General features: G+C 40.5%; 4 protein-coding genes and 1 long non-coding RNA gene across 6 annotated transcripts; 4 read left to right on the top strand and 1 right to left on the bottom strand.

The window, feature by feature from the left end:
• The first annotated feature begins 622 nt into the window (after positions 1-622).
• LOC146716807 (uncharacterized) lies at positions 623-2,842 on the top strand. The gene is made up of 5 exons (XM_085434786.1): positions 623-683; positions 842-1,174; positions 1,283-1,621; positions 1,722-1,853; positions 2,826-2,842. Exons 1-5 carry the CDS (start codon positions 623-625, stop codon positions 2,840-2,842), a joined length of 882 nt encoding a protein of 293 aa, XP_085290912.1.
• Positions 2,843-12,397: 9,555 nt separating this feature from the next.
• On the top strand, positions 12,398-14,597 carry LOC146716806 (uncharacterized). 2 transcript variants are annotated; one of them, XM_085435338.1, is made up of 5 exons: positions 12,398-12,624; positions 12,831-12,891; positions 13,471-13,594; positions 13,814-13,890; positions 14,137-14,597. In XM_085435338.1, the coding sequence occupies exons 1-5, from the start codon at positions 12,517-12,519 to the stop codon at positions 14,394-14,396; spliced, it is 630 nt and encodes a 209-aa protein (XP_085291464.1). In that variant the 5' UTR covers positions 12,398-12,516; the 3' UTR covers positions 14,397-14,597. The 2 variants fall into 2 exon arrangements, with proteins under 2 accessions (XP_085291464.1, XP_085291458.1); XM_085435332.1 differs by having other exon boundaries at positions 13,814-13,909; positions 14,137-14,281.
• Positions 14,598-16,235: 1,638 nt separating this feature from the next.
• LOC146716805 (uncharacterized) lies at positions 16,236-17,316 on the top strand. The gene is made up of 3 exons (XR_014922264.1): positions 16,236-16,318; positions 16,433-16,622; positions 16,875-17,316. It is a non-coding gene; the product is annotated as an uncharacterized LOC146716805 (long non-coding RNA).
• A 77-nt stretch (positions 17,317-17,393) lies between these two features.
• Positions 17,394-21,224, bottom strand: LOC146716804 (uncharacterized). The gene is made up of 4 exons (XM_085434772.1): positions 21,211-21,224; positions 19,600-19,702; positions 19,349-19,411; positions 17,394-18,997 (listed from the first exon to the last, which is right to left on the bottom strand). Exons 1-4 carry the CDS (start codon positions 21,222-21,224, stop codon positions 18,197-18,199), a joined length of 981 nt encoding a protein of 326 aa, XP_085290898.1. The 3' UTR covers positions 17,394-18,196.
• Positions 21,225-23,829: 2,605 nt separating this feature from the next.
• Positions 23,830-25,293, top strand: LOC146716803 (uncharacterized). The gene is made up of 6 exons (XM_085434762.1): positions 23,830-23,836; positions 23,995-24,327; positions 24,434-24,772; positions 24,920-25,024; positions 25,106-25,136; positions 25,230-25,293. Exons 1-6 carry the CDS (start codon positions 23,830-23,832, stop codon positions 25,291-25,293), a joined length of 879 nt encoding a protein of 292 aa, XP_085290888.1.
• The last annotated feature ends 868 nt before the right edge of the window (positions 25,294-26,161 follow it).

The following is a 26,161-nucleotide window of genomic DNA, read 5'->3' as shown; positions in this document are numbered from 1 at the left end:
ATCATAATGCACAGTGTCACATTTGATGCATAACAAACACAATATATTAGAATGAGGTGAGGTTAACCTGAGCATTTTCGTTCAATTTTTGCTACATAAATCATGAAATTGTGTAATATACCATGAGTTGTTGTTCATCTGAGACTGTATTTAATACATTTTAGAAAATGGTAAGAAGAGAGTATTTATTATCTCATGATATACAAAAAGCTTGAAACTGAAAGACATTGAACTGATTCACATTACTGCAAGTTTGTCTTTGCTTTGTCAGACAAACATCTTTTATTTAGCTGAAAACTGTCTTATCTTTCTATAGACCTATTTTAGTTCATTTATTTAGTTTCAGCTGAAAACTTTCTAAATGTATATAATGAAAAGAGCTTTTCATGTTTAATGTGTTTGAATTAAACAACACTAAAGAAATACTAGCACCAATGACTAGCGGTGCTACTCATTGGTGTTGTTTCATGTGTTTATGTAGGAAATATAGTTGATATTTCCACTGTGGTAATATAGTGAATGAGAAAGCAAAGCAAGGCCAATCAGACTGATCTAAAATTGTTCCCTCCCACATTGCACGTCTATTTTAAAGCTGGTCATATCATCATATGCTCCAATGTAAATGTGTTTTAATAAGAAAATGATGGTCCTATTTTATTTACTGCTGTCAGCCAGAATGGGGGGTAAGTATGTATCAAAGACGTGTTGCAGTTATAATTAAAGTACCATGCATATGTTCTCACAGTAATTTAGCACGTGGCAGACAACAGTTTATCTTTCTTGTTTGTAATAGTATTTGTTTACAAGTATCATAACTTTTTTTGTTTGTTTGTTTTTCCAGGTTGCTCAAATGATCACAATTTTGTGACAAAGACTGTTGATGTTGGACAAAATGTGACACTTTCGTGTATTCGCCAGTCAACACTTTTGCACCAGGAAACATTATTTTGGATCAGACTTGTTTCTGGAAACCAGTTTGAATTCTTGGGAGGAACATTCACCTTTGATTATGACGATGTTAACAATACGTCTCATATTACAGTAAAACAAGAACCTGGAACCTTTATTATGCAAATCAGTAAAACTAAACTAAGTGATACTGGTTTTTACTACTGCATAAAAGTCAGACAGCTTGCTATGACCTTTTTGGAGGGAACATTTCTGACCATCAAAGGTAAAAAAAAAAAAAGTCTATGTGCTTATGAGTCTAATTTTAAAATGTTCAATTCAATGGCATCTCAATAAAGTTCATTTATTTATTTATGTTAATCTTTTTCAAAAGGTCCAGAACCTGATGTCATACAAATGCGATCTTCTGATCGTATTCATTCAGGAGCCCAAGAGACTCTGCAGTGTTCAGTCCTCTCTAAGTATGAGAAGAAAACGTGTCCAGAAAATCCCAGTGTGTACTGGTTCAGAGCTGGATCAGACAAATCCCATTCCATTTATGTTCATGGAAACAGTGGTGATGAATGTGGGAGCCCTGAAGCTCCCTCACAACGTAAATGTGTCTACAGCTTCTCAAGGAACGTCAGCTCCTCTGATCCTGGGCCTTACTACTGTGCTGTGGCCATATGTGGACAGATCATTTTTGGAAATGAATCAAAACTGGACATTAAAGGTAAATTTTACACTTCTGCACAACATACCCATGTGATCAATAAAATATATTTGTTTTAATTGATAATGTTGCCAAAATAATGGTTGTTTTAATTTTACAGCACCCAACATGTGGGATTTGCAGACAGCCAACACAACTCTCTTTCTGTTATGTGCTGCTTTGGTTACAAGTCTGATAGTTATAGGTTTCCTCATTTATACTCTCAAGGAGAAAGCTTGTGATTGTTGGAATGGTAACAGATGTTTTTCCTTACATCACTCGATCATTATTGTTTTAATTTTACAGGTTTACATTATAATCTAAATTAGCCTATCATATCATTATCTCTCTTTGTTCGACTAATAGAAGGTGGAAGATCCAGTAGTGGTCAACAGAGAAGTTGGCAGGTAAAGTGTATATCTAAGACTTGAAAAGGTTTCATACTTTTCTCGTGGCATTTGTAATTACCATCTAAAGTCTAAGATTTTCTCTCTCTCTCTCTCCCTATATATATATATATATATGTCTCATATTTTCCTCAGAGAGCTAAGGATTTGGTGACCTATTCTGTGGCAGTCTTCACCATGTGGAAAGCTGAGCAAAGGCATGACAGAACGGCAGCAGACTGACTCATATCAGTGCTTGACCAGATATTTTACACATTGTACATTTACCAACTAGAACTTTAATTTTCTCATAAATTGTGGGAAAGCTAGCATTTAGCTATCACCTCTGCTTCTATTTTACTAGTGTAATATTGTATATTTACGGAGCCCCGCAGGGGACATGGGAGAAAAAAAAATTAAGACGGACTTTTGCGAGATCTCGCAAAACAAACTCGGGATCTCGCAAAAGTTTTGCCCGCATTCTTCGGAGGCCACCAGCTCGAAGCCGACCGGGAGGTCGAGGCACGATGTGCCGGGAAAGCGGTGTTCCTCCCGGTTGTAGTAGGTCTCGACCTCCCGTTAGCTTCGAGATGGTGGGTGTCGGATCTCCGAAAACGTCAGAGCACTTTTGCAAATATGTGATGTCTTGTAAACCGAGCAGATATCTGACGTTTACACAACTACATTCACGCCTCAAAATATCTTAAAAGTTTATTTTGTGACCCAGAAAGAGTAATATTACAACTAAGTAGCTGCCGCCATTGTTGGAATTCAGAGTTTGTTTTGCGAGATCTCGCAAAAGTCCGTCTTAAGTTTTTTTTCTCCCATGTCCCCTGCAGGGCTCCATATATATTAGACACTATGTAATATTTTAAAATCATGCCATACTCTGCGTGTTATTATAATTTTAAGGGGTAATTCATTCTTGCATTGGTTTTGAAGTTCATTCTTTCTGTTTTGAGGAGCTTTTGAAAGAGTATGTATGTTTAAGCTTTATTTGCCTTTGTCTGATATGTATGTTTAACAGTATTGATCTTCAGTGTAAAACATTTTCACTAAATGATAACAATCCCCATTGGTGTCTTTTTTCCTTAAAATTAGAATACATCACAAAAACAATGATCTAATAAAGTTGACTATATTACAGATTTGCTTTCAGATAAAAAAACAAGGCCTTCTTCTTTCATTTTTACATGCAACATTCTTTAAGCACTCTGAGTGCTCAGGTAGAGTAGAAAAGCGCAGTAGAAGAAGCAGTCCATTTAAGAACCAGTCCATATTTCTCTGATTGTATTTATTTCATTTGTTTCTATCATGTTTAAGCTAACTGCAGATTTTTAATGTTTGCTTACAGCAAAAAACAATACATTACTTTGAGATGCTTAAATAGAAATACTAGGTTATGACTTACTTGAACCCTACAAAGATAAATAGTCTGTTACAAAAACAGTTGAATTATGACCAAAATTAACTTTCAAATAATTAAATGTATCCTAACCATCAAGGTTTGTTGGGAAAATGAGACACTTGGGTGAATAACAAATATGCTATATAGAAGTGGGTTATAAGTGAAATGAAAGGGATTTTGCCACACTATTTGAGAGACCAGTATTTTTGAATATTGCTCTGTCTATCACTTTAATCCACTTTGTAATATATCATCCAGTGTTGGAGTAGGCAGGGCTAATAGTAGCCACTGCGCAAAAAGATTCCTGTTGCAGACATGAGAACTTTGCCTTCGAATTTCCGGCTAATTTATACAAGGGTTTATTTACATAAAATTAAACTAACAACTTTTCCAAAGGTTAAACAGTGACAGAGTCAGAAAGAAAAGTCAGAAAATATCTGTCTCTCAGGTGAAAACCGTGAGATCACTTACCTTTTTAGGCAGACTTTTCTTAGTTCTTACACTTCATTATCTTTGAAAATAGCATTTGGGAACTGTACACATGGCAGCAGAAAATTGCACAAAGGGGATAGATGGTGATTTCAAACAGTGTGACAAGGACAAAGCATCAGTATGTGTGACACTGTGCAGCATGAGTCTTTATGTGTGATGGAAAAATGCACTCCTGGACACACCTATTGTGGCATGACCAACCACAGAGGTGGTTTGAGACATTGGTAGGTGTTGATATGAGGCCGAAAGTCACAGTTCTGAAACTGTAAAGGGGTGAGTTTAAACATGGTCTTTTATTCAGTGTAATTCAAGGTGCTTTACATTGTAAGTTAAAGGCTCCACTACATTAAAAGAAAACATTCAATGCCCTAGGAGCAACCGGCTGGTGACAGTGGGAATGACAAATTCTCTTTTGTCAGAACCAATCTCAGGTCGAAGCCATTATCCAGTCTGACTTGTATAAACCTTTGAGTAAAATTTTAAGCCTAATCTTAGAATTATAGAGAATGTCTGTGTCCTGAATCCAAAATGGTCGTAATGGAGTGTGTATAGGTGAGACAAACCAAATCCTAAGGATGCAGAAACGTAGGCTCAAATAATAAAAAGCCTGTCAGTTGTTTTCTGCCTGATGAAAAGTCCCTGAATAAGAAAGCAATTCATATGAAATCTAAATAAGGCATGGGGTCAAATCCTTTTATAGCATTTAACTGCTCAGACAATCATAAAAATAATGCTAATGCTAATGCTAATGCTAATGCTAATTGCGAGTTGCTTTTTTAAAATAGATAAAACAGTGATAACAGCTATCTGATGTTAAAGAGAGAAAAGAGAATCCCCTTTGTATTTACACCCTTGTTTGAAAGCCCAACCAGTCCTTTTGTTTCCGTGAGTAAAAACCAAGCAAACAAAAAGCAATAAAACCTGTACAGCTGCTACCTATTTCCACATCACAACATTATGATACCTTTTAATTCTGAGCAAGCATAATGTGGTTTAGAGGTTACTCAGGGGATGATGACAACTATGGGGCGCCGTTTGTAAACTGAAACATGCTGAAATTAACAGCAACATTTTTCCACATTTAGCTCTAAATCTTACAAAAACATGTTTTTTCGAGTCATTTTTTACAACATTTAGTAAAATATTTGTAACTTTTCATATTTAAAACAGGATTTTAAATGTTAAATCTAAATGCTAAATGTTAAATCTAAATGTTAAATGTTAAATCTAAATGCTAAATGTTAAATGTAAATATTATATTTAAATGTAAATGTTAAATGTTAAATGTAAATATTATATTTAAATGTAAATGTTAAATGTTAAATGTAAATATTATATATAAATGTAAATGTTAAATGTTGAATCTAAATGTTATATATAAATCTAAATGTTAAATGTTAAATCTAAATATTATATATAAATCCAAATGTTAAATGTTAAATCTAAATGTTATATATAAATCTAAATGTTAAATGTTAAATCTAAATGTTATATATAAATCTAAATGTTAAATGTTAAATCTAAATGTTACGGGAAACTAAATATTTAGCTAATATGCAAATTTATTGTACGGGTCAACGGAAATACCAAAATAAAAGCTTCAAGAAAACCTCCCGCGCTAAAGTGTGCCGGTCGTGGTCAGGTTCTGTGTTTGCGCTCCTCTTACGGTCACTTTTGACTGCCATGAGCTGCTTCGACTATTCCCTACCAGCATGTCCAGCGATTTAGCTGAAAACATTGGAAGAGCCGTTTTGTCGGCCATCCAACGATTCAGCGGTAGTGCACCCGCGACCTCACAAACGCCGCAGCACTTGGTAAGTTTATTGTATAGCATTTTGGACGGGTTGATAGCAGTGTTAGCAAAACTAGCAAAGCTAAATTACTTAGCTAGTCCTCAATTATTTCATTTGGTAGGCAGCAGACAGAGATCGAGCATCATACAACTCTATTTATTTATTTGGTAGGTAGGTAACAGTCGTTCTTGATGTAAATGTTTCCTTAGGAATCCAGCAATGCACCTGGACCAAGTAGACCTGCCGTCTCCACTGGGATACCATACTGCTCGGTAGGCCTTCTTACACATATCATTTAATTTATTTATCATGAAATTTCCCCTTGTGGGACTAATAAAGGTATGTTATCTTATCTTAGCTGACTGGTTTTGATATACAGTCAGGTTCATAAGTAGTTGGATACAGACACATTTTCTAATGTTGCTTCTGTACATTGCCAGAATGAATTAAAAATGAAACTACTCCAATGCAGTTGAAGTGCAGACTTTAAGTTTTAATTCAGTGGGTTGGACTAAATGAATGCATAAAAATGTGAGGGGGAAAAATGAATTTGTAAACACAATCCTATCATTTCAGAGGCTCTAAAGTAATTAGACAAATTAAATAACTGAAAATAAAATGATAATTTCTATTACTTTATTCAAAACCCTTTGTTGGCAATGACAGCCTGAAGTCTTGAAGTCATGGACACCACCAGATGCTGGCATTCCTCCTTACTAAGGCTCTGCCAGGCCTTTACTGCATTGGCTTTCAGTTGCTGTTTGTTTTTGGGCCTTTCTGTCCTAAATTTAGTCTTCAACAACTGAAATGTATGCTCAATTGGGTTAAAATCCAGTGACTGACTTGGCCATTCAAGAATATTCTATTTCTTTACTTTATTAAAGTCATGGGGTGCTTGGACTGTATGTTTTGGGTCATCTTCCATCTTTATTATTAAATGCTGCCCAATCAATGTGACTACTTTTAGCTGGACTTAAGCAGACAAGTATGTCTCTGAACACATTCAGCTGCTTCAGTCCTGTGTCACATATTCAGTAAACACTACCAGTGCCACTGGCAGCCATGCACGCCCAAACCATCACACTGCCTCTGCCATGTTTTACAGATGTGGTATGCTTTGGATCATGAGTCGTTCCACCCTTCTCCATACTTTTTTTCTTGCCATCATTCTGGTAGAGGTTGATCTTGGTTTTATCTGTCCAAAGAATGTTTTTCCAAAATTTATCTGGCTTTTACTAGATGGTTTTTTTTTTGTTTGTTTTTTTGTTAAGTCCATTCTAGCCTTTCTATTCTTGAGGCTTATGAGTGGCTTGCACCTTGCAGTGAACCCTCTGTATTAGGGCTGTTCGATATGACAATATGAAAACATCTATCATTTCATATTATACGCTATCATTTGTTCTTGTCACGGCTGCCGAGGCGAGCTGTGTGGAGTTAGAAGAAGGACCCAAGATGCAGGCAGTGGATGAGATGCCGGTGAGTTTATTTACACAGTGGTGAGAAGGCAAAACAGGCAAGAGGGAAGACAAAACTAAAGACCTGAACTGGGAAAGCTAAATGACAAACCTGAGATGAAACAAAAAAGGGAAGAGAGGCAGAGAGACGAGCAGGACACCGAGGAACACAGACTGACGCGGAGTTACACAGACGAACCGGCAACAGGCAGGAGAACACACGGGGCTTAAATACACACACACCAGTAATCAGGGGATGAGAGACAGGAGGGCAACACAGCTGGGAGGAATCTGGGCTGACGGGACAGGGGAAACGTAAACTGATCACACTCACATACGACACGGACCTTCACAATAAAACAGGAAACTCAGATACATGGAACCAGACAAGACATTGAACTAAACAGACAGATTCACAAACAGATGGGGAGACACCATAGACAGACAGATACAGACGCAGACTCAGAGGCAGATCGAAAATAACACAGAACTTAAACAATCATCATCTAGAAAATGATAACAAACTAAAAGCGCTGGGTCACCGACCCAGGACCATGACAGTACCCCCCCCCCCCTCAAGGGCTGGCACCAGACAGCCCAGCAGAAACGAAAAAACGGACCAAAACAAAACAGAAAACAACCCGACCAGGGCGGGCGGAGGGGGCCCAGGACGGAGGGACAGAGTCCAAAAAGGCCCAGATGGTCAAGTTCAGGAGGCCGACCATGCGAATGGCAACGGGGCAGGTCCGGATGCCGGCCACGCAGTAGGCAGTGGCGTGGAAACCGTTCTGGGGGCCGACCGTGCGGACGGCAACGGCGGCGTGGAAACAGTTCTGGGGGCCGACCGTGCGGACGGCAACGGCGGCGTGGAAACAAGTCCGGAGGCCGGCCACGCGGAAGGCAGTGGCGGCGTTCAGGAGGGCGTTCAGGAGGGCGTCCACGGTGGCGGAGATGCCCAACAAGCGGCCTGGCAGATGACCGAAGATGTGGAGGTGGTAGTAGGGGACCTGAAGGCTGCGTGGCCCCTGCAGCCCCAGGCGAGGCGCAAGCTGAGGCTGGACCAGACAAGGCGGAAGCTGAGGCTGGACCAGACAAGGCTGATGAGGATGACGAGGAAGCTGAGGCCGGACCAGACGAGGCTGATGAGGATGATGAGGAAGCTGAGGCCGGACCAGACGAGGCTGATGAGGATGATGAGGAAGCTGAGGCCGGACCAGGCGAGGCTGATGAGGATGATGAGGAAGCTGAGGCCGGACCAGGCGAGGCTGAAGCAGAAGCGGAGGCCGGACCAGGCGAGGCTGAAGCAGAAGCGGAGGCCGGACCAGGCGAGGCTGAAGCAGAAGCGGAGGCCGGACCAGGCGAGGCTGAAGCAGAAGCGGAGGCCGGACCAGGCGAGGCAGCAGCTGATGAGGATGCTGAAGCTGGACCAGGCAAAGCAGCTGATGAGGATGCTGAAGAGGAGGCCACTGCAGGTGATGCGGGAGCTGGACCAGGCGAGGATGAAGACACGGAGGCTGGACCAGGCGAGGATGAAGACACGGAGGCTGGACCAGGTGAAGCGGATGAAGCCGAAGCATGCGCTGGACCAGGCGACGGCGAGGAGGCTGAATCCGGACCAGGCGACGGCGTGGAGGATGCAGACGGAGGCGCTGAAGCAGGTGGCGGCATGGATGAAACTGCTGCTGCAAGCGTGGATGAGGCTGCTGGTGGAGCAGCTGGTGGCTGGATGGGCTCCTCGGGCCCCCCAGCTGACGAGGAAGGAGGCTGGATGGGCTCCTCGGGCCCCCCAGCTGACGAGGAAGGAGACTGGATGGGCTCCTCGGGCCCCCCAGCTGATGATGCAGGAGGCTGGACGGGCTCCTCGGGCCCTCCAGCTGACGAGGAAGGAGGCTGGACGGGCTCCTCGGGCCCCCCAGCTGACAAGGAAGGAGGCTGGACGGGCTCCTCGGGCCCCCCAGCTGACGAGCAAGGAGGCTGGACGGGCTCCTCGGGCCCCCCAGCTGATGATGCAAAAGGCTGGACGGGCTCCTCGGGCCCTCCAGTGAGAACAGTCTCAGGACCAGTGGGCACAGGGGCCCCTGGAACACACAGGACAGGACCAGCAGGCGCACGGGCCTCTGGCAGGCACAGAACAGGACCAGCAGGCGCACGGGCCTCTGGCAGGCACAGAACAGGACCAGCAGGCGCACGGGCCTCTGGCAGGCACAGGACAGGACCAACAGGCGCACGGGCCTCTGGCAGGCACAGGACAGGACCAGCAGGCACACGGGCCTCTGGCAGGGACAGGACAGGACCAGCAGGCACGGTGGCCTCTGGCAAACACATAGCAGGCTGCAGCTGCATAGAGCATCGACGCTGCTCAGGCAGCGACAGCCGGGTGCGGCCCTCAGCTGGCTTCTTAACCTCCAGGGGTCCGGAGTCTGCTGGGGGCTGAAACCCAGCCTCTGGGGAGGCCCTGGAGTGCACCTCAGTTTCAGAACTGGCCAGCCTTTGAGGAGTGTTGACATTATTACTAGGTGTGTCCCTCTGCTTGGAATGGACGGGCGAGGAATGGTGTTTTTCGGGTTGAATTGACTTGTATTGTTTTACAGGTGGAGCAATTGGTACAGGATGCCGGGCTAGCGGCTGCTGAACAGGAGGCTGGACTAGGGGTGACTGACATAATGGTTGTGATGACAACGGTGGTGGAGGTGGCGACTGAGCTTCGGGCCGGGCGGCTAACTGAGCTTCGGGCCGGGCGGCTAACTGAGCTTCGGGCCGGGCGGCTAACTGAGCTTCGGGCCGGGCGGCTAACTGAGCTTCGGGCCGGGCGGCTAACTGAGCTTCTGGCCGGGCGGCTAACTGAGCTTCTGGTAGATAGTCTTTCTTATTTCCAGATTTTGGTTTGAAAGTCCGGGTTGGCATAACAGAGGACTCGGAAGAGGCAGAATGAAAGCAGTCCTCTAGATCCTCAGAGCGAGTGTTAACGGACCTTGGAGTATCAGACAAAGAATTAACAGTTTCCGAATTACTCTTTTCAAATTTGAATAACCCTGAGTTGACTGGTATTGAATTACTAGATTCAGGAAAAACTGACAGTGTTCATGAATGCACGCTCAGATGGAGCAGAAAAAACACTGCGCTCCTGACTCACGGAATCCGCCGGTAACTGACGGCCGTGCGGACGTCGCTTCCGCCTGGGAGAAGGGGCGAGAGCGGCCGGGGAAGCGGACGGTGATGCGAGGCAGCTCTGAAGTGGCTGCTCCTGCTGTGAGGTGGATGGGCTGGGTGGAATGAGGATGATTCCCAGTGCTTTGTAAAAAGCCTGGGCTGGTGTGAGCTGGCCACTGGGGGGCTGCATGTACATGAAACCGTCACTCTCACTGACCCCGAGAGCTGGTTTGGCAAGCGAAGGATGACGGCGGCGTGACCGCCGTTTTGCCCGGAAGGAGGGGGAAGCCGACTGATCGGGCGGCATTGCGTCCAGCAGAGAGTCCTCTGGTGGACTGGGGAGAGAATCTTCCGGTAAGCCAGGCAGGTCAGCTGTCACAGTTGGAGGGTGAAGATGAAGCGTGTTGAGGATGAAGTCCTGTAGGAGTGGGTGAAGTGAATCCAGCAACCAGGGGTGATTGGAAACTAGCCGCTGTATTCGGGCCTCCAGAGCATGACGAAATTCCTCCCCCTCATGCTCTAGCCACAGATTAGTCCATCTGGAAACTGAATCGGTTAATTCCTCCCGAAGCTCCTTGGAAGGTGCGAATGCCGCTGGGTCCATATTTGGCCGGTTCGTACTGTCACGGCTGCCGAGGCGAGCCGTGTGGAGTTAGAAGAAGGACCCAAGATGCAGGCAGTGGATGAGATGCCGGTGAGTTTATTTACACAGTGGTGAGAAGGCAAAACAGGCAAGAGGGAAGACAAAACTAAAGACCTGAACTGGGAAAGCTAAATGACAAACCTGAGATGAAACAAAAAAGGGAAGAGAGGCAGAGAGACGAGCAGGACACCGAGGAACACAGACTGACGCGGAGTTACACAGACGAACCGGCAACAGGCAGGAGAACACACAGGGCTTAAATACACACACCAGTAATCAGGGGATGAGAGACAGGAGGACAACACAGCTGGGAGGAATCTGGGCTGACGGGACAGGGGAAACGTAAACTGATCACACTCACATACGACACGGACCTTCACAATAAAACAGGAAACGCAGATACATGGAACCAGACAAGACATTGAACTAAACAGACAGATTCACAAACAGATGGGGAGACACCATAGACAGACAGATACAGACGCAGACTCAGAGGCAGATCGAAAATAACACAGAACTTAAACAATCATCATCTAGAAAATGATAACAAACTAAAAGCGCTGGGTCACCGACCCAGGACCATGACAGTTCTGTGGTGTCGCAAAATAAATTTTACGTCAATATTTTTCATCGTTTTGATGGTCACTGTAGTGGCTGTATTAATTTCTTAATTTTCTTTTTTCTGTTATGTTTTCTTTGACCGCATGTTGTCTGTTCACAGTAAAATTTTCAAAATGCGAACACTACATCTCAAATCAATTCCAGGCCTTTTATCTGCTTAATTGATAATGACATCATCATTTTAATATGGATACCCTAAATTAAAGCTGAGTCTGCACATCATGTCCATGCTATAATTTTGATTGGAAAATATTTCAGTAAACGGGCAACAAAATACAACTTGTTAGGGTCCAAATACACACTGACCTAATTGCAGGCCTTTGCTACTCTAATTGAGTACTCAACAGATCTCATTTACCCATTCACATGCACAGATTAATACAAGCACTTTTTCTGTCCAACATTCTCACACAGTCATACTCGGATAAACTCATTGGGAGCTCTAGATTAGAGCACCTGGGAACTGAATCACCAACTTGACCAACAATCACCAAATGCTAATCTACAAGATACAAAAGGTTCAGTTTTCTGTGTAATGGGTAGACAATAGTAAGATGGTCTGAGTCTACAGTTTGTTTGTTTGTTTTTAATGAACAGATAACAGAAACCTTACGGATGTATTGTAATGCATAGGTGTCTATCTGTATCTGTGTTTGAATTCCATCAGTTCCTCAAGCTCATGCTACGCGCTCACATTTTGTGAGAAAAAACAAGACCTGCAAACACTATACAAAAGATGTTGTGTGCTTGCCCTTGTCTTCAGCATCAATGTTTCTCATACCGAGAGGAGATTCACGAGCAAAACTAGCACAAGATGGCCTTATTGGGAAGATCTCCTTTACACCTGACTGGTCTGAAGCACAACTTAGAGAAGAAATAGCAGCAATCTTCAGAAGAACATTTGCACTGTCAACTGGCCAGACATTCCCTTTTGAGTATTTGAGTACAATTAGAGGATGTAAACGACTAATGAAACCAAATGTTTCTAGCAGTTTTCTTTGGGGTGGCCAAGAAGTTGGCTCGATTTGTTCCACCACCTGCCTCTATATAATGGCAGGGATACAAAAACCTGCACAGGTAAACATTTTATATTGCAGTGCAGAAATATTTATTGTCTAAAAAGTGAGTCTGTTCCCTTAACATAATTTTATTAATTGTATTAATTAATATTGCAGTTTCAGCAGGTGTAAACAGTTTTTAGTGCAGCCATGTGCCTCTGTGTTACCAGTGATTTGGTGCAACTGTATTTGATTTTATGTAGAACATGCTTTCTTTTCCCTCAGGAGGAACCAGAAGAGCTGTCTGACAGTGACTTTGAAAGTCCAGTCTGCCGGAGAAGACGAGGTATGTGACGTGAATGAAAACCTAGTGAGGTTCTAAGCTCGATGACCAGTTAGATTTTGTTACTGCAGTGCGTAATAATTCCTGGGGGGTTTGTTTGATGAGAGCATCGTTAATTTGTCCGATTGGGGCGATCGTGGCTCAAGAGTTGGGAGTTTGCCTTGTAATCAGAAGGTTGCCGGTTCGAGCCCCGGCTCGGACAGTCTCGGTCGTTGTGTCCTTGGGCAAGACACTTCACCTACCGCCTACTGGTGTTGGCCAGAAGGGCCGATGGCGCGATATGGCAGCCTCGCCTCTGTCAGTCTGCCCCAGGGCAGCTGTGGCTACAACTGTAGCTTGCCTTCACCAGTGTGTGAATGGGTGGATGACTGGGTGTGTAAAGCGCTTTGGGGTCCTTAGGGGGGACTAGTAAAAGCCCTATACAAATACAGGCCATTTACCATTTTAATGTTTACGAATTATCACAGGTGATTACAGCCAAGGAGGAATATGTGCCCAACTTTCACTTAAACTAATATAAGGATATATAAAGGCTGTTAACATTATGAAGCAAGTCATGCTGACCTTCTTTCCTTTGTTCAGTGCATCATGCGTTGTCTACAACACCAGGTGAAAGTGAGGCCAAGCATCAGGAAACAGAGAGCTGCATTCAAGAGAGTGAAAATGAGGGACAGCAGATGTTTCCATATAATGTGGCAGAATTTGTGTAAGCTGTTGTCTAGGGGTTAAAGAAATCCTTCATTTTAGATGTTGTTTAGGATATTGTTTTGATGCAAGTTTCCAATTTGCATGTTTGGGTTTTTTTTGCTGAATGACTGCAACTTTAGGATTTACATTTAATATATATTTTTTTTTAATGATGTAGTGTGAGAAATTCTTCAAGGCTGACATGTTTTATGATTTCTAATATCTCTTATCTACTTAGCCCTATTTTTCTGGAGGAAGATGAAGCTCTTGAAGAGGCAATTCAGCGTAGCCTCCTAGAAGAGTCTGATAGACAGAGTGAAGTTCATATTTCAAGGTAAGATTTGAAAGTAACCTTTGATAATTGAATATCTTATTTGCATCTTTACTTGCATCATTTTTTTGCAGTTACACAATTACAAAGGTAATTGCTCATTTCTGACTAATTTAATATGGACTATCACAACATAATTATATGTTGTAACTCTGTGCACTTGAGTCAAATGTACAGCAAATTTCCATTTTTCCCCAAGATCTGTTTGTCATTGTCCCTTTTTTATATAGGTCTTTTAAGAAGCTCAGCAAAGAAGAAATTGAAGGTCTTCTTAGAGCTCATAGTGAGAAAGTCATTACACCAGGAACAAGACAACTCCATATCAGTTGAGCCAATGTGTGGTCGACTGCTTTGCGTCAGTTCAAGAGACCCAAGTTTGCAGAAAGCTGTGAGATGCTTTATGTCACATTTGCAAGCGATGAACATGAAACAGAGGAAGATGCTGCTGACCTTGGGGGGCCAAGGCGGGAGTTTTTCCGTTTACTGGTGAAGGCCATCTTTCAGGACAGTGGTGCTTTTGAAGGTAATAGGATTTCACAGTCAAACTAACTAACTTACTTACTCAAGGCCTAAAGGCTTGTTGACGACACTCGTTTTTATAATGTTACAAACGCAACAACCACCTGATCTGAACATTGTTTGACAGAACATTAACAAGTTAATAAATGACTACAGATAATAAATCTGTTATGTTCTGTGTGTCTGAAACAGTAAAAAAAAAAAAAAGTAATACATTTTTGTCTGTCAATCTCAAGATATCAGTTTGGGGTCTGTACAGAATATACTTTTTTGTGTGTTATTTTTCAGCTACACTAAATGGATGCACACTGAAATTTAACATCCTACACTTGCAAAATGGAGTATATCGAACCATTGGCAGGATGTTGTCCACGATAATAGTGCAAGGTGGAGAAGCACCTGCCTTTCTCTCTCCACATGTAGTAGACTACATTGTGTCAGGAGTAGGGATGGGTATCGTTTAGGTTTTATCCGATACCGGTGCCAAATCGGTACTTTTGAAACGGTGCCGGTGCTCAAACGGTGCTCAAACCGGTGCTTAAAGAATGGAGAACACAAAATTGGTCCAAAAACCTCTCATGTTCAGCTGTTTTTTTGTAAAAAGATAACAATGTTAGCCTTTTCTGCAGCTATGGGGCATATATGGTATCACTCTTGGCTGGAAGCAGTGCTTAAACAATGGAAAAAACACAAACTTTGTCCAAAAACCTCTCATGTTTAGCTGTTTTCCACTTTTTCTTTGGTCATTTTAGCCTTTTTGGCCAGGGTGAAGGGAGTATCTGCCATCAAACAAGAAGACAGCCGCATGTAGCTATGATGATGTTTGCTAGTTCACCTTACATGCATTAATGTAATAACGTGGTTAGCCTACACAACGTAAATCACACAAGAACAACATTAAGCTACTCACGCAGAGAAGAACGGCTGCTGCTGCCATCAAATACGGCGCATTTCTCGGCTTTTAAAAAAACGCTATGCGTCGCCAGGTGTTTCATGAGATTCGAGGTGTTACCTCCTTTGACAGTATCGCAGTATCAGCTTAAAGCACTTGTTGCTGCTGAGTTTGCATATTTTGCTGTGAAGTACAGCCAGACTTTTGACCGCTTCGCCTTGGACATTTTTAATCTGTAGCTCTGCGCTAACAGAACGTACGTACCTGGCCCGCCTACTATCCTCGGAAACATAAAACGATTGGCTAAAAGTGTATCACAGCTCAGGAAAAAAAAAGCACCGAAATAAAGCACCGAAATGTGCGCTGCTTTTCGGTCTGGTTACTACCGTTTATGTCAGAACCGGTGCCATGATGGCACCGGACACCGGTACCCATCCCTAGTCAGGAGACATTGCTTCAAGTACACCTAACACCGGATGATATAGGTGACCCTGAGTTAAGAGAGAATCTGAAAAAGGTGAATTGCAATATTATAACAAGAATATTGTAATATTTCCTATATTCACAAGTCTTCTGGTCTTCTTTTATAATATATAATAAATACACTTTTGGTTATTAGAGGCAATTCCATGTATTATATTTTCAATTTGTTTCCTTTTTGTTAAAAAAAAAATATTGGTGAAATACAGCCAAATAAACCAAAACAAAAACGTTTCGAGTCCAATTAAAATGAACCATCTGCAGTATTTGTGTACACTGGTAAAAAACAAACATTTAAAGTGTTTTTCTTAAATATTTAGGTTGTAAATGCAACAACTCAACATGATTTGGAGGAAGCAGTCAGCTGCTGCGACTCATGCCGATATCAAGTTGAAGGTCTTCCACTCACAGTCACCGTGGCCAATAAAGATCTGTTCGTGAAAAATGCAGCTCTATACCTTGCAGTTCTGCAACGGCAAAGCTGTTTCGATCAACTAACTGATGGCTTGTCCTACTATGGAGTGAGATTTATTTTTTTTCTGTATCAATTGGTCATTATTTTATAATCATTTAGAGTGAGCTACTTTTTGTATTGAAAACTGGAATTTAACCATTATTTAAACTTTTCTGTCTAGATTTTATCACTCCTGAGAGAGAACCCCAGTTTGCGTGTTCTGCTTGACCTATCGGGGGAGGACAAAGATCTGACAGCCAGTTTAATTGCTGGGGTTCTCAGGCCAAGCTATTCTGTCCTTGGGAGCAACAGAAGAGTTAGAGAGGAGCTGATGGTGGTCAAATTTCGGGAATTTCTCCAGTGTGTCGAAAGTAAGCAGAAATTCACATATAATGTAGTGTGGCCATGAAACAATTCAGGACACTAAAGTAAAACTTTGTCTTTTTATGTCACATGCACACACAAAACAGGAATAAAGATGTATGATAGCTTACAACTGACAAGCAAGGCAAAGACAGAACCTCTGTATTTTTTATAAAAACATTAGCCATCATTTAGTTGTTAGCTCAAGCTTTAACTATTTTAGTGTCCCCAGGTTAATGGTGGTTTTTCTTTGTTTTTAGATGAAGAGCTGAGAGACTCACTTGGAGAAAGGACTCTTACCAAGGATGAAGAGGCATTTGTGAAGGCTTTGAGGCCTGGTCACATCTTGGCTTTTGCCACCGGGAGCAGCAAGGTTCCAGCCATAGGTTTTCAACCAGCTCCTAAAATAACATTCATTCACGATGAAAGCAAACATCTCCCGATTGCACACACATGTGCAAATGAGCTTCAGCTTTTTGTGAATGAAACAACAATGGCTGATGATGATGCTTTTCATTACTGCTTCTTAGTAGCACTCATGAATGGAGCTTTATTCAGCACCATCTAAACATGTTCCAAAAAAGTGAAATTAAAATGGTGGGTTTGTTAACTCTAATCCTGTTCATTAATTGTAGTTTCAAGTAACTTTGCTTCATACAAGATAGTTGAAATAAATTCTGACTGCATTTAATGTTGAAATGTAACAATTTTCAAAGCTTCAATAGATTTATAAAAATGCTAACTCTGTATTTTCAACGACAAATCAATAAAGTCACTGGTGTAATACAATAATTTTATTAAGCTTTTCTTTTTTAAACAAGGACACTTCAAAACAGTTTATGCACAGAGTATACTAAACATGCTTTGTAGAACAAGCCAGGATTACTTAGACATCTAACAGCAACATTTATTAAGACTATTGCAACTTTACAATGATTAAAACAATACTGTAGATAATCTTGTGAATTGATTTAAAGACTGACTGTTCCGTGTTGATAATTTTCACTGTTATACTGTATTACAGTGTGAATTTGATCTTTACTGCAATCTGAATAACTGGTTTTACCCATAAACTAAAAGTGGTTGTAGCCTTCTGAATAGCCTATGAGTCACTGTCAGTCATTAACTCTGAGTCCTTATGTGGCAGGAGGCATCACTGCTAGAGGGGAGGGGCTTCTGCAGTAGTACAAAAACTGCATTTGCTGTACAGCATTTAAGAATGCTAAGTGTCATCACTCTTTAGAACATCGCTGGTATCCTGTGGTTGAGGTCACACATTTACAAGTTTGTTAAAAATATACTGCTGTGTTCGTTGAAACAATGTTTTACCATTATTGTTGTCTTCTTCAAAAGGGTGAATGCTTGTATATAGCTCTTGTAAATCGCTGTCATTTAATGGGACAAACCTACTTTCAGAGTTTGACAAGGAGGGTATGGAGACCTCTGCTGTAGAAAGTTCTGGGTTGTGACGATGAGACACATGAGTTCCGCAGGCAAAAAGCTGGATGGGAGTTCTATTACCTTCAGTGGAAACAGAGTGATTGTTATATCCAGCTTTGAATTCCTTCAAAGTGCGGTTGATTCATGGTAGAAACACATAATGAAGGCAAAATAGGTCTGTTGCATTTTCTAAGTCTAGGATACCAAGTGATTCCAATTCATAAAATATAGGTGCATAAATGCGGCTACAGTTGTTGTTTAAGTCTCGGTTGAAACGCTCAATCCTCTGGTTGTGCACAGAACTTCCCATTAAGACAGAGCTTTCACCCCTGCTTGCTCGCATGTCCTCCCAAATCTGAGCATTCTCTCCTCCGTGATCAGTCCTGATATGCAGGGGTCTGCCAAATTGTCCAACAGCTGCAGTAAAGAGGGCTTTCACAGTCTCAGCTCGATTATTGCTGGAGCACTGAAGAAACATCAACATCCTGCTGTATCCATCTATTGCACCATGAACAACAAACTTCCAGTGAATCAGTTTGTGATTTCCATCTATGTGCCATATGAAATTTGGATGAGGCACAGAATATACTCGCCGAGCAACTGCAGTTCTTCTCCTGGATAGAACACCAGCCGAGTCCACCCTCCGCAGTGACTTTCTTACGCACCATCTTTGAACCACTATGTTTTTGGAACGCAGATGACCCATCAGCATCACTTCTCCAACATTTGGATGTTCAGTTTTTATCTGGGACACTATCTGATCTAACTCATGGTCACTGATTACATTGAATTTTGACTCTGAGATATTATAGTCTTGCAGTAACTTATACAGAGTGGGCCTGGAGATGGAAAGGATAGATGCAGCTTCAGTAAAAGATGTTTTCAGGGAAAGAACATTTTCCAATTCCTCTTTGGAAATCTGAAGCCTTCCTTGGTAACCATCCTAGAACACGGCACAGAAAATCTCAATGAGCACAATTCTATAACAAAAGATGGGTAATTTGAGGCAATTGTACTGTGACAGATTAGCTAGAGTAATATTTTATCAATAGTTTTAAAATATGAAAGTGAGCAATCAAAAGACACTTCACAGCAAAAACAGTAATAAAATATGACGTAAAACTTGTGAATGTTGTTGGTGGTGATGTGACACTGCTAGTAATGGACCCCTAAGAAGATGAAATGTATGTAGAATCAGAATCATTACTTTGACAGGATTTAATTTAAGGTGACATATTACACCAAAGAAAAAACAAAAATCAGTCAGCTAAATGATATGTGTAAGAAGGCCTACCGAGCAGTATGGTATCCCAGTGGAGACGGCAGGTCTACTTGGTCCAGGTGCATTGCTGGATTCCTAAGGAAACATTTACATCAAGAACGACTGTTACCTACCTACCAAATAAATAAATAGAGTTGTATGATGCTCGATCTCTGTCTGCTGCCTACCAAATGAAATAATTGAGGACTAGCTAAGTAATTTAGCTTTGCTAGTTTTGCTAACACTGCTATCAACCCGTCCAAAATGCTATACAATAAACTTACCAAGTGCTGCGGCGTTTGTGAGGTCGCGGGTGCACTACCGCTGAATCGTTGGATGGCCGACAAAACGGCTCTTCCAATGTTTTCAGCTAAATCGCTGGAGATGCTGGTAGGGAATAGTCGAAGCAGCTCATGGCAGTCAAAAGTGACCGTAAGAGGAGCGCAAACACAGAACCTGACCACGACCGGCACACTTTAGCGCGGGAGGTTTTCTTGAAGCTTTTATTTTGGTATTTCCGTTGACCCGTACAATAAATTTGCATATTAGCTAAATATTTAGTTTCCTGTAACATTTAGATTTAACATTTAACATTTAGATTTATATATAACATTTAGATTTAACATTTAACATTTAGATTTATATATAACATTTAGATTTAACATTTAACATTTGGATTTATATATAACATTTAGATTTAACATTTAACATTTAGATTTATATATAATATTTAGATTTAACATTTAACATTTAGATTTATATATAATATTTAGATTTAACATTTAACATTTAGATTTATATATAACATTTAGATTTAACATTTAACATTTACATTTAAATATAATATTTACATTTAACATTTAACATTTACATTTAAATATAATATTTACATTTAACATTTAGCATTTAGATTTAACATTTAACATTTAGATTTAACATTTAGCATTTAGATTTAACATTTAAAATCCTGTTTTAAATATGAAAAGTTACAAATATTTTACTAAATGTTGTAAAAAATGACTCGAAAAAACATGTTTTTGTAAGATTTAGAGCTAAATGTGGAAAAATGTTGCTGTTAATGTCGGCATGTTTCAGTTTACAAACGGCGTCCCATAGACAACTGCTAACTTTATTTGCATTGTATACTGCTGTGGATACCATATTGCATGACTTTGACACGATATCTTACTCAGTTTGTATTTAGAGTTTTGGTTATATTAAACACGAATGCTTCCTGTTCTCTTCTCCTGTTGTTTAGGACATTAACACAACAAGACAAGAAAACAAACAAACAAACAAAGAAAAACAACCCAAAGAACCCCAACTCATATTTACCCTGAGAATTGTTAACAAATTGGTCACCTGTAATTAATGGATGATTAATTATCTCAGTGAAGCAATTGTTGCTGCCCATCGGTCTTGGGGAAGCCCCCACCCCAACTCAAAAAAATAGGAGTCCATTATTCACTAGTGAAAAAGAAAAGTCTTTCAAAACCTGAACACATTTAGATTAATTGCCAAGTATTTGAGAGAGTTTCTAATTTTCTCATGAATGGACACCCCGGCAAATTCAACCCAGGGTCAGGCTGTGCAATATTCAGAGAAACTACAAAAAAGGGGTTTTAAGAATTCATGACAGTAGTCTTATAAATGGACTGAATAGCCTTGACCTTCTCTGATGGCCAAACAGAAAGGTTAGTATTATCTAGAAGTATTAGGCTAGTGTTATGTTTTGTCTATATAATCCTCTGTTTTAAGATGTATTTGTACCAGTTATCCTGTACATAGAATGTTCTGATTGTGTTCTGTGACCATGGTGGGAAGACAACATGTTTCCTATAAATGATTCTATAATTGATGTTATTCTTTGTCAAATACCATGCAGACTGCTGTACTGTGTACTGTTCATCTCAGCAAACACAAAACTTCGGGAACAATGTTCTTTGAACAGAGAAGATCAAGCTGGAGATTTTTAGCCATAATAGACAGTGCCATGAGTTTGGTGATAAACAAACAGAACATATGAGCATTAACACCTCATAATAGCTATCAAGCACAGTGACGCATGGGTGATAATTTGGGCTTATTTTGTAGCCAGGACACCACTGTACAGGGAGTGCAGAATTATTAGGCAAGTTGTATTTTTGAGGAATAATGTTATTATTGAACAACAACCATGTTCTCAATGAACCCAAAAAACTCATTAATATCAAAGCTGAATGTTTTTGGAAGTAGTTTTAGTTTGTTTTTAGTTTTAACTATTTTAGGGGGATATCTGTGTGTTCAGGTGACTATTACTGTGCATAATTATTAGGCAACTTAACAAAAAACAAATATATACCCATTTCAATCATTTATTTTTACCAGTGAAACCAATATAACATCTCCACATTCACAAATATACATTTCTGACATTCAAAAACAAAACAAAAACAAATCAGCGACCAATATAGCCACCTTTCTTTGCAAGGACACTCAAAAGCCTGCCATCCATGGATTCTGTCAGTGTTTTGATCTGTTCACCATCAACATTGCGTGCAGCAGCAACCACAGCCTCCCAGACACTGTTCAGAGAGGTGTACTGTTTTCCCTCCTTGTAAATCTCACATTTGATGATGGACCACAGGTTCTCAATGGGGTTCAGATCAGGTGAACAAGGAGGCCATGTCATTAGTTTTTCTTCTTTTATACCCTTTCTTGCCAGCCACGCTGTGGAGTACTTGGACGCGTGTGAGCATTGTCCTGCATGAAAATCATGTTTTTCTTGAAGGATGCAGACTTCTTCCTGTACCACTGCTTGAAGAAGGTGTCTTCCAGAAACCGGCAGTAGGACTGGGAGTTGAGCTTGACTCCATCCTCAACCCGAAAAGGCCCCACAAGCTCATCTTTGATGATACCAGCCCAAACCAGTACTGCACCTCCACCTTGCTGGCGTCTGAGTCGGACTGGAGCTCTCTGCCCTTTACCAATCCAGCCACGGGCCCATCCATCTGGCCCATCAAGACTCACTCTCATTTCATCAGTCCATAAAACCTTAGAAAAACCAGTCTTGAGATATTTCTTGGCCCAGTCTTGACGTTTCAGCTTGTGTGTCTTGTTCAGTGGTGGTCGTCTTTCAGCCTTTCTTACCTTGGCCATGTCTCTGAGTATTGCACACCTTGTGCTTTTGGGCACTCCAGTGATGTTGCAGCTCTGAAATATGGCCAAACTGGTGGCAAGTGGCATCTTGGCAGCTGCACGCTTGACTTTTCTCAGTTCATGGGCAGTTATTTTGCGCCTTGGTTTTTCCACACGCTTCTTGCGACCCTGTTGACTATTTTGAATGAAACGCCTGATTGTTCGACGATCACGCTTCAGAAGCTTTGCAATTTTGAGACTGCTGCATCCCTCTGCAAGATATCTCACTATTTTTGACTTTTCTGAGCCTGTCAAGCCCTTCTTTTGACCCATTTTGCCAAAGGAAAGGACATTGCCTAATAATTATGCACACCTGATATAGGGTGTTGATGTCATTAGACCACACCCCTTCTCATTACAGAGATGCACATCACGTAATATGCTTAATTGGTAGTAGGCTTTCGAGCCTATACAGCTTGGAGTAAGACAACATGCATGAAGAGGATGATGTGGACAAAATACTCATTTGCCTAATAATTCTGCACTCCCTGTATATCAAAATAATCTAGAGTCTGATGTAAGCACATCTCTCAAACATCTAACTGCTTGACCAAAGCTGAATCATGTAACAACAAAAAGATCCTGCAACAGCAGATCTTCCACAGAATGGTTGAAAAAGAAAAGAGTCAAGATCTTATGATAGCTCATCAAAATTCAGACATCAAGAGAGCTTTACATAGTCAAAGAGTACAAACCTCAAACTAAACAACTGAAGCAGTATTGTAAAGAAAAGTGTGCCAACATTCTTCGACAGAGACATAATGGTGGTTTTAAAAGTTTTCAGATCCAGCTATTGAATCCTATTCTGCTTAAATTTAACCCAGTTTGTTGTACATAAATAATGAAATTGTGTGTCTGAGTTGTTAATCTCAGGGTCTATTGATAAATAATGTTTCAGAATAGTGAGTGAAACACATTACGATTGAAAGGGGGTGTACTTTCTCTTTCACATCACTGTAGATTTGTATTTGCCCCAGTCAGACAGACCTATTTAGTTTCAGCTGAAAACGTCAGACTTTCTAAACATATAATGAAAAGAATGTTTTATGTTTAATGTGTTTGAATTAAACAACACAAAAGAAATGCTTCACACTAATCATGATTGGTTCTAGTTGTTGGTGTTGTTTCATGTGTTTATGTAGGAAATATAGTTGATATTTCCACTGTGGTAATATAGTGAATGAGAAAGCAAAGCAAGGCCAATCAGACTGATCTAAAATTGTTCCCTCCCACATTGCACGTCTATTTTAAAGCTGGTCATATCATCATATGCTCCAATGTAAATGTGTTTTAATAAGAAAATGATGGTCCTATTTTATTTCCTGCTGACAGCCAGAATGGGGGGTAAGTATGTATCAAAGACGTGTTGCAGTTATAATTAAAGTACCATGCATATGTTCTCACAGTAATTTAGCACGTGGCAGACAACAGTTTATCTTTCTTGTTTGTAATAGTATTTGTTTACAAGTATCATAACTTTTTTTGTTTGTTTGTTTTTTCAGGTTGCTCAAATGATCACAATTTTGTGACAAAGACTGTTGATGTTGGACAAAATGTGACACTTTCGTGTATTCGCCAGTCAACACTTTTGCACCAGGAATCATTATTTTGGATCAGACTTGTTTCTGGAAACCAGTTTGAATTCTTGGGAGGAACATTCACCTTTGATTATGACGATGTTAACAATACGTCTCATATTACAGTAAAACAAGAACCTGGAACCTTTATTATGCAAATCAGTAAAACTAAACTAAGTGATACTGGTTTTTACTACTGCATAAAAGTCAGACAGCTTGCTATGACCTTTTTGGAGGGAACATTTCTGACAATCAAAGGTAAAAAAAAAAAGTCTATGTGCTTATGAGTCTAATTTTAAAATGTTCAATTCAATGGCATCTCAATAAAGTTCATTTATTTATTTATGTTAATCTTTTTCAAAAGGTCCAGAACCTGATGTCATACAAATGCGATCTTCTGATCGTATTCATTCAGGAGCCCAAGAGACTCTGCAGTGTTCAGTCCTCTCTAAGTATGAGAAGAAAACGTGTCCAGAAAATCCCAGTGTGTACTGGTTCAGAGCTGGATCAGACAAATCCCATTCCATTTATGTTCATGGAAACAGTGGTGATGAATGTGGGAGTCCTGAAGCTCCCTCACAACGTAAATGTGTCTACAGCTTCTCAAGGAACGTCAGCTCCTCTGATCCTGGGCCTTACTACTGTGCTGTGGCCATATGTGGACAGATCATTTTTGGAAATGAATCAAAACTGGACATTAAAGGTAAATTTTACACTTCTGCACAACATACCCATGTGATCAATAAAATATATTTGTTTTAATTGATAATGTTACCAAAATAATCACAATTATTGGGTGATTATATTTTTACAGCACCTGACATGTGGAATTTGCAGACGGCCAACACAGCTCTCTTTTTGTTATGTGCTGCTTTGGTTACAAGTCTGATGGTTATAGGTTTCCTCATCTATACCATCAAGAAAAACTCTTGTGATTGTTGGAATGGTAATAGACATTATTTATTTATTTGTTTGTTTGTTTGTTTTGTAATCAGCCTACAGCATCTTTCATCTTAAACGTCTCTGTCTTCCAAACAGGCAGTGATGGTGATCAGCAAGGTCAGCAGGTAAAACTGAAAAAATTAAAATGTTTTAATGTTTTAGCTACGTGTTTATAATTAACATTCCCATCTCATCATAAACTTCATCTATTTCCTCAGACAGAAGAGGACCTCATGGTTTATACTGTACCAGCTTTCAACAGGAGGAAAAATGGTAAAGTAGAGCGAAGGAATGAAAAAGTGACAGAGGGAGAAACAGTCTACAGTGATGTCAGTGTTTTAGCCATAAATTAACTATTTGTGTACTGAATAATGTATGCTCATTAGTACTATAGTTGTTCTGGAAAACTGGAATCTGTAGGACTTAACAGCATTGAGGCTTGATATCCCTTCTGAAGAATTTCTTTGTCATACTGAATACTATGCAGTTCCTCAAGTCTAACATCACACACATTTGTATTCTGTAGAAGTCCAGTTTTTGTGTGTGCTATTTTGTTTAAATGTGTTTGCTTGTTTGTTTGTTTTGGGGTTTTTTGGTTTGGGAAGAAGCTGTGATGCTCTTTGGTGGCTTCACATCCCTCTTTTGTCTAATGTTCGTTAATTACTAACACAATTATTAATAGTGTTAAATATTACTTAATGTGTGTTCCCTGCCTATGTGCCCTGTGAATTTCCCAACTATGGGACTAATAAAAGCTATTTTATATTATTAAAGTCAGCCCTCTGTTTGTACATATTATGTAACCCTCTGTTCCTCTTTGTGCAAGTGTCAGTTCATTCCTCATGTGCTGCTATGAGTTATTCTGCATGTTCTCCATTCATCCTGGTTCCTTGTTTTGTTTTGTCTGTTTCTCTTTGGACTCTGTTTAACTTTAGATTTATATTAGTTCTCATTTCTTTTTTTAAATACTCTGCAATGTGACTCTACATTTAGGTTTTTACTTCTTCCTCACAACTGTGGAACACAGAATTGACATCGCTGTGAAATATGACTACTCAAAATGGGTGACATGTGGACATTTTTACGTTGCATCACATTATAAAGAACTGCATTGCTTTGAAGGCTTAGACATCTTTATATTAAAGCTTAG

The sequence above is a fragment of the Copadichromis virginalis genome, linkage group LG2, assembly GCF_057382275.1.
Source record: "Copadichromis virginalis isolate Kocher_CV1m ecotype Utaka linkage group LG2, C_Virginalis_male_GT1.1, whole genome shotgun sequence".
NCBI lineage: Eukaryota > Metazoa > Chordata > Actinopteri > Cichliformes > Cichlidae > Copadichromis > Copadichromis virginalis.
This window is presented reverse-complemented; position numbering and strand designations above follow the sequence as displayed.

Coding starts and splice junctions, on each gene's coding strand:
- LOC146716807 (XM_085434786.1), top strand. CDS start 623: ATGTGTTTTAATAAGAAAATGATGGTCCTATTTTATTTACTGCTGTCA. Junction 1,175..1,282: donor AACATTTCTGACCATCAAAG/GTAAAAAAAAAA, acceptor CTTTTTCAAAAG/GTCCAGAACCTGATGTCATA. Junction 1,622..1,721: donor ATCAAAACTGGACATTAAAG/GTAAATTTTACA, acceptor TTAATTTTACAG/CACCCAACATGTGGGATTTG.
- LOC146716806 (XM_085435338.1), top strand. CDS start 12,517: ATGAAACCAAATGTTTCTAGCAGTTTTCTTTGGGGTGGCCAAGAAGTT. Junction 12,625..12,830: donor GGATACAAAAACCTGCACAG/GTAAACATTTTA, acceptor CTTTTCCCTCAG/GAGGAACCAGAAGAGCTGTC. Junction 12,892..13,470: donor AGTCTGCCGGAGAAGACGAG/GTATGTGACGTG, acceptor TCCTTTGTTCAG/TGCATCATGCGTTGTCTACA.
- LOC146716804 (XM_085434772.1), bottom strand. Junction 19,412..19,599: donor CACAAACGCCGCAGCACTTG/GTAAGTTTATTG, acceptor ATGTTTCCTTAG/GAATCCAGCAATGCACCTGG. Junction 18,998..19,348: donor CTGGGATACCATACTGCTCG/GTAGGCCTTCTT, acceptor GCCGTGTTCTAG/GATGGTTACCAAGGAAGGCT.
- LOC146716803 (XM_085434762.1), top strand. Junction 24,328..24,433: donor AACATTTCTGACAATCAAAG/GTAAAAAAAAAA, acceptor CTTTTTCAAAAG/GTCCAGAACCTGATGTCATA. Junction 25,025..25,105: donor TTGTTGGAATGGTAATAGAC/ATTATTTATTTA, acceptor TGTCTTCCAAAC/AGGCAGTGATGGTGATCAGC.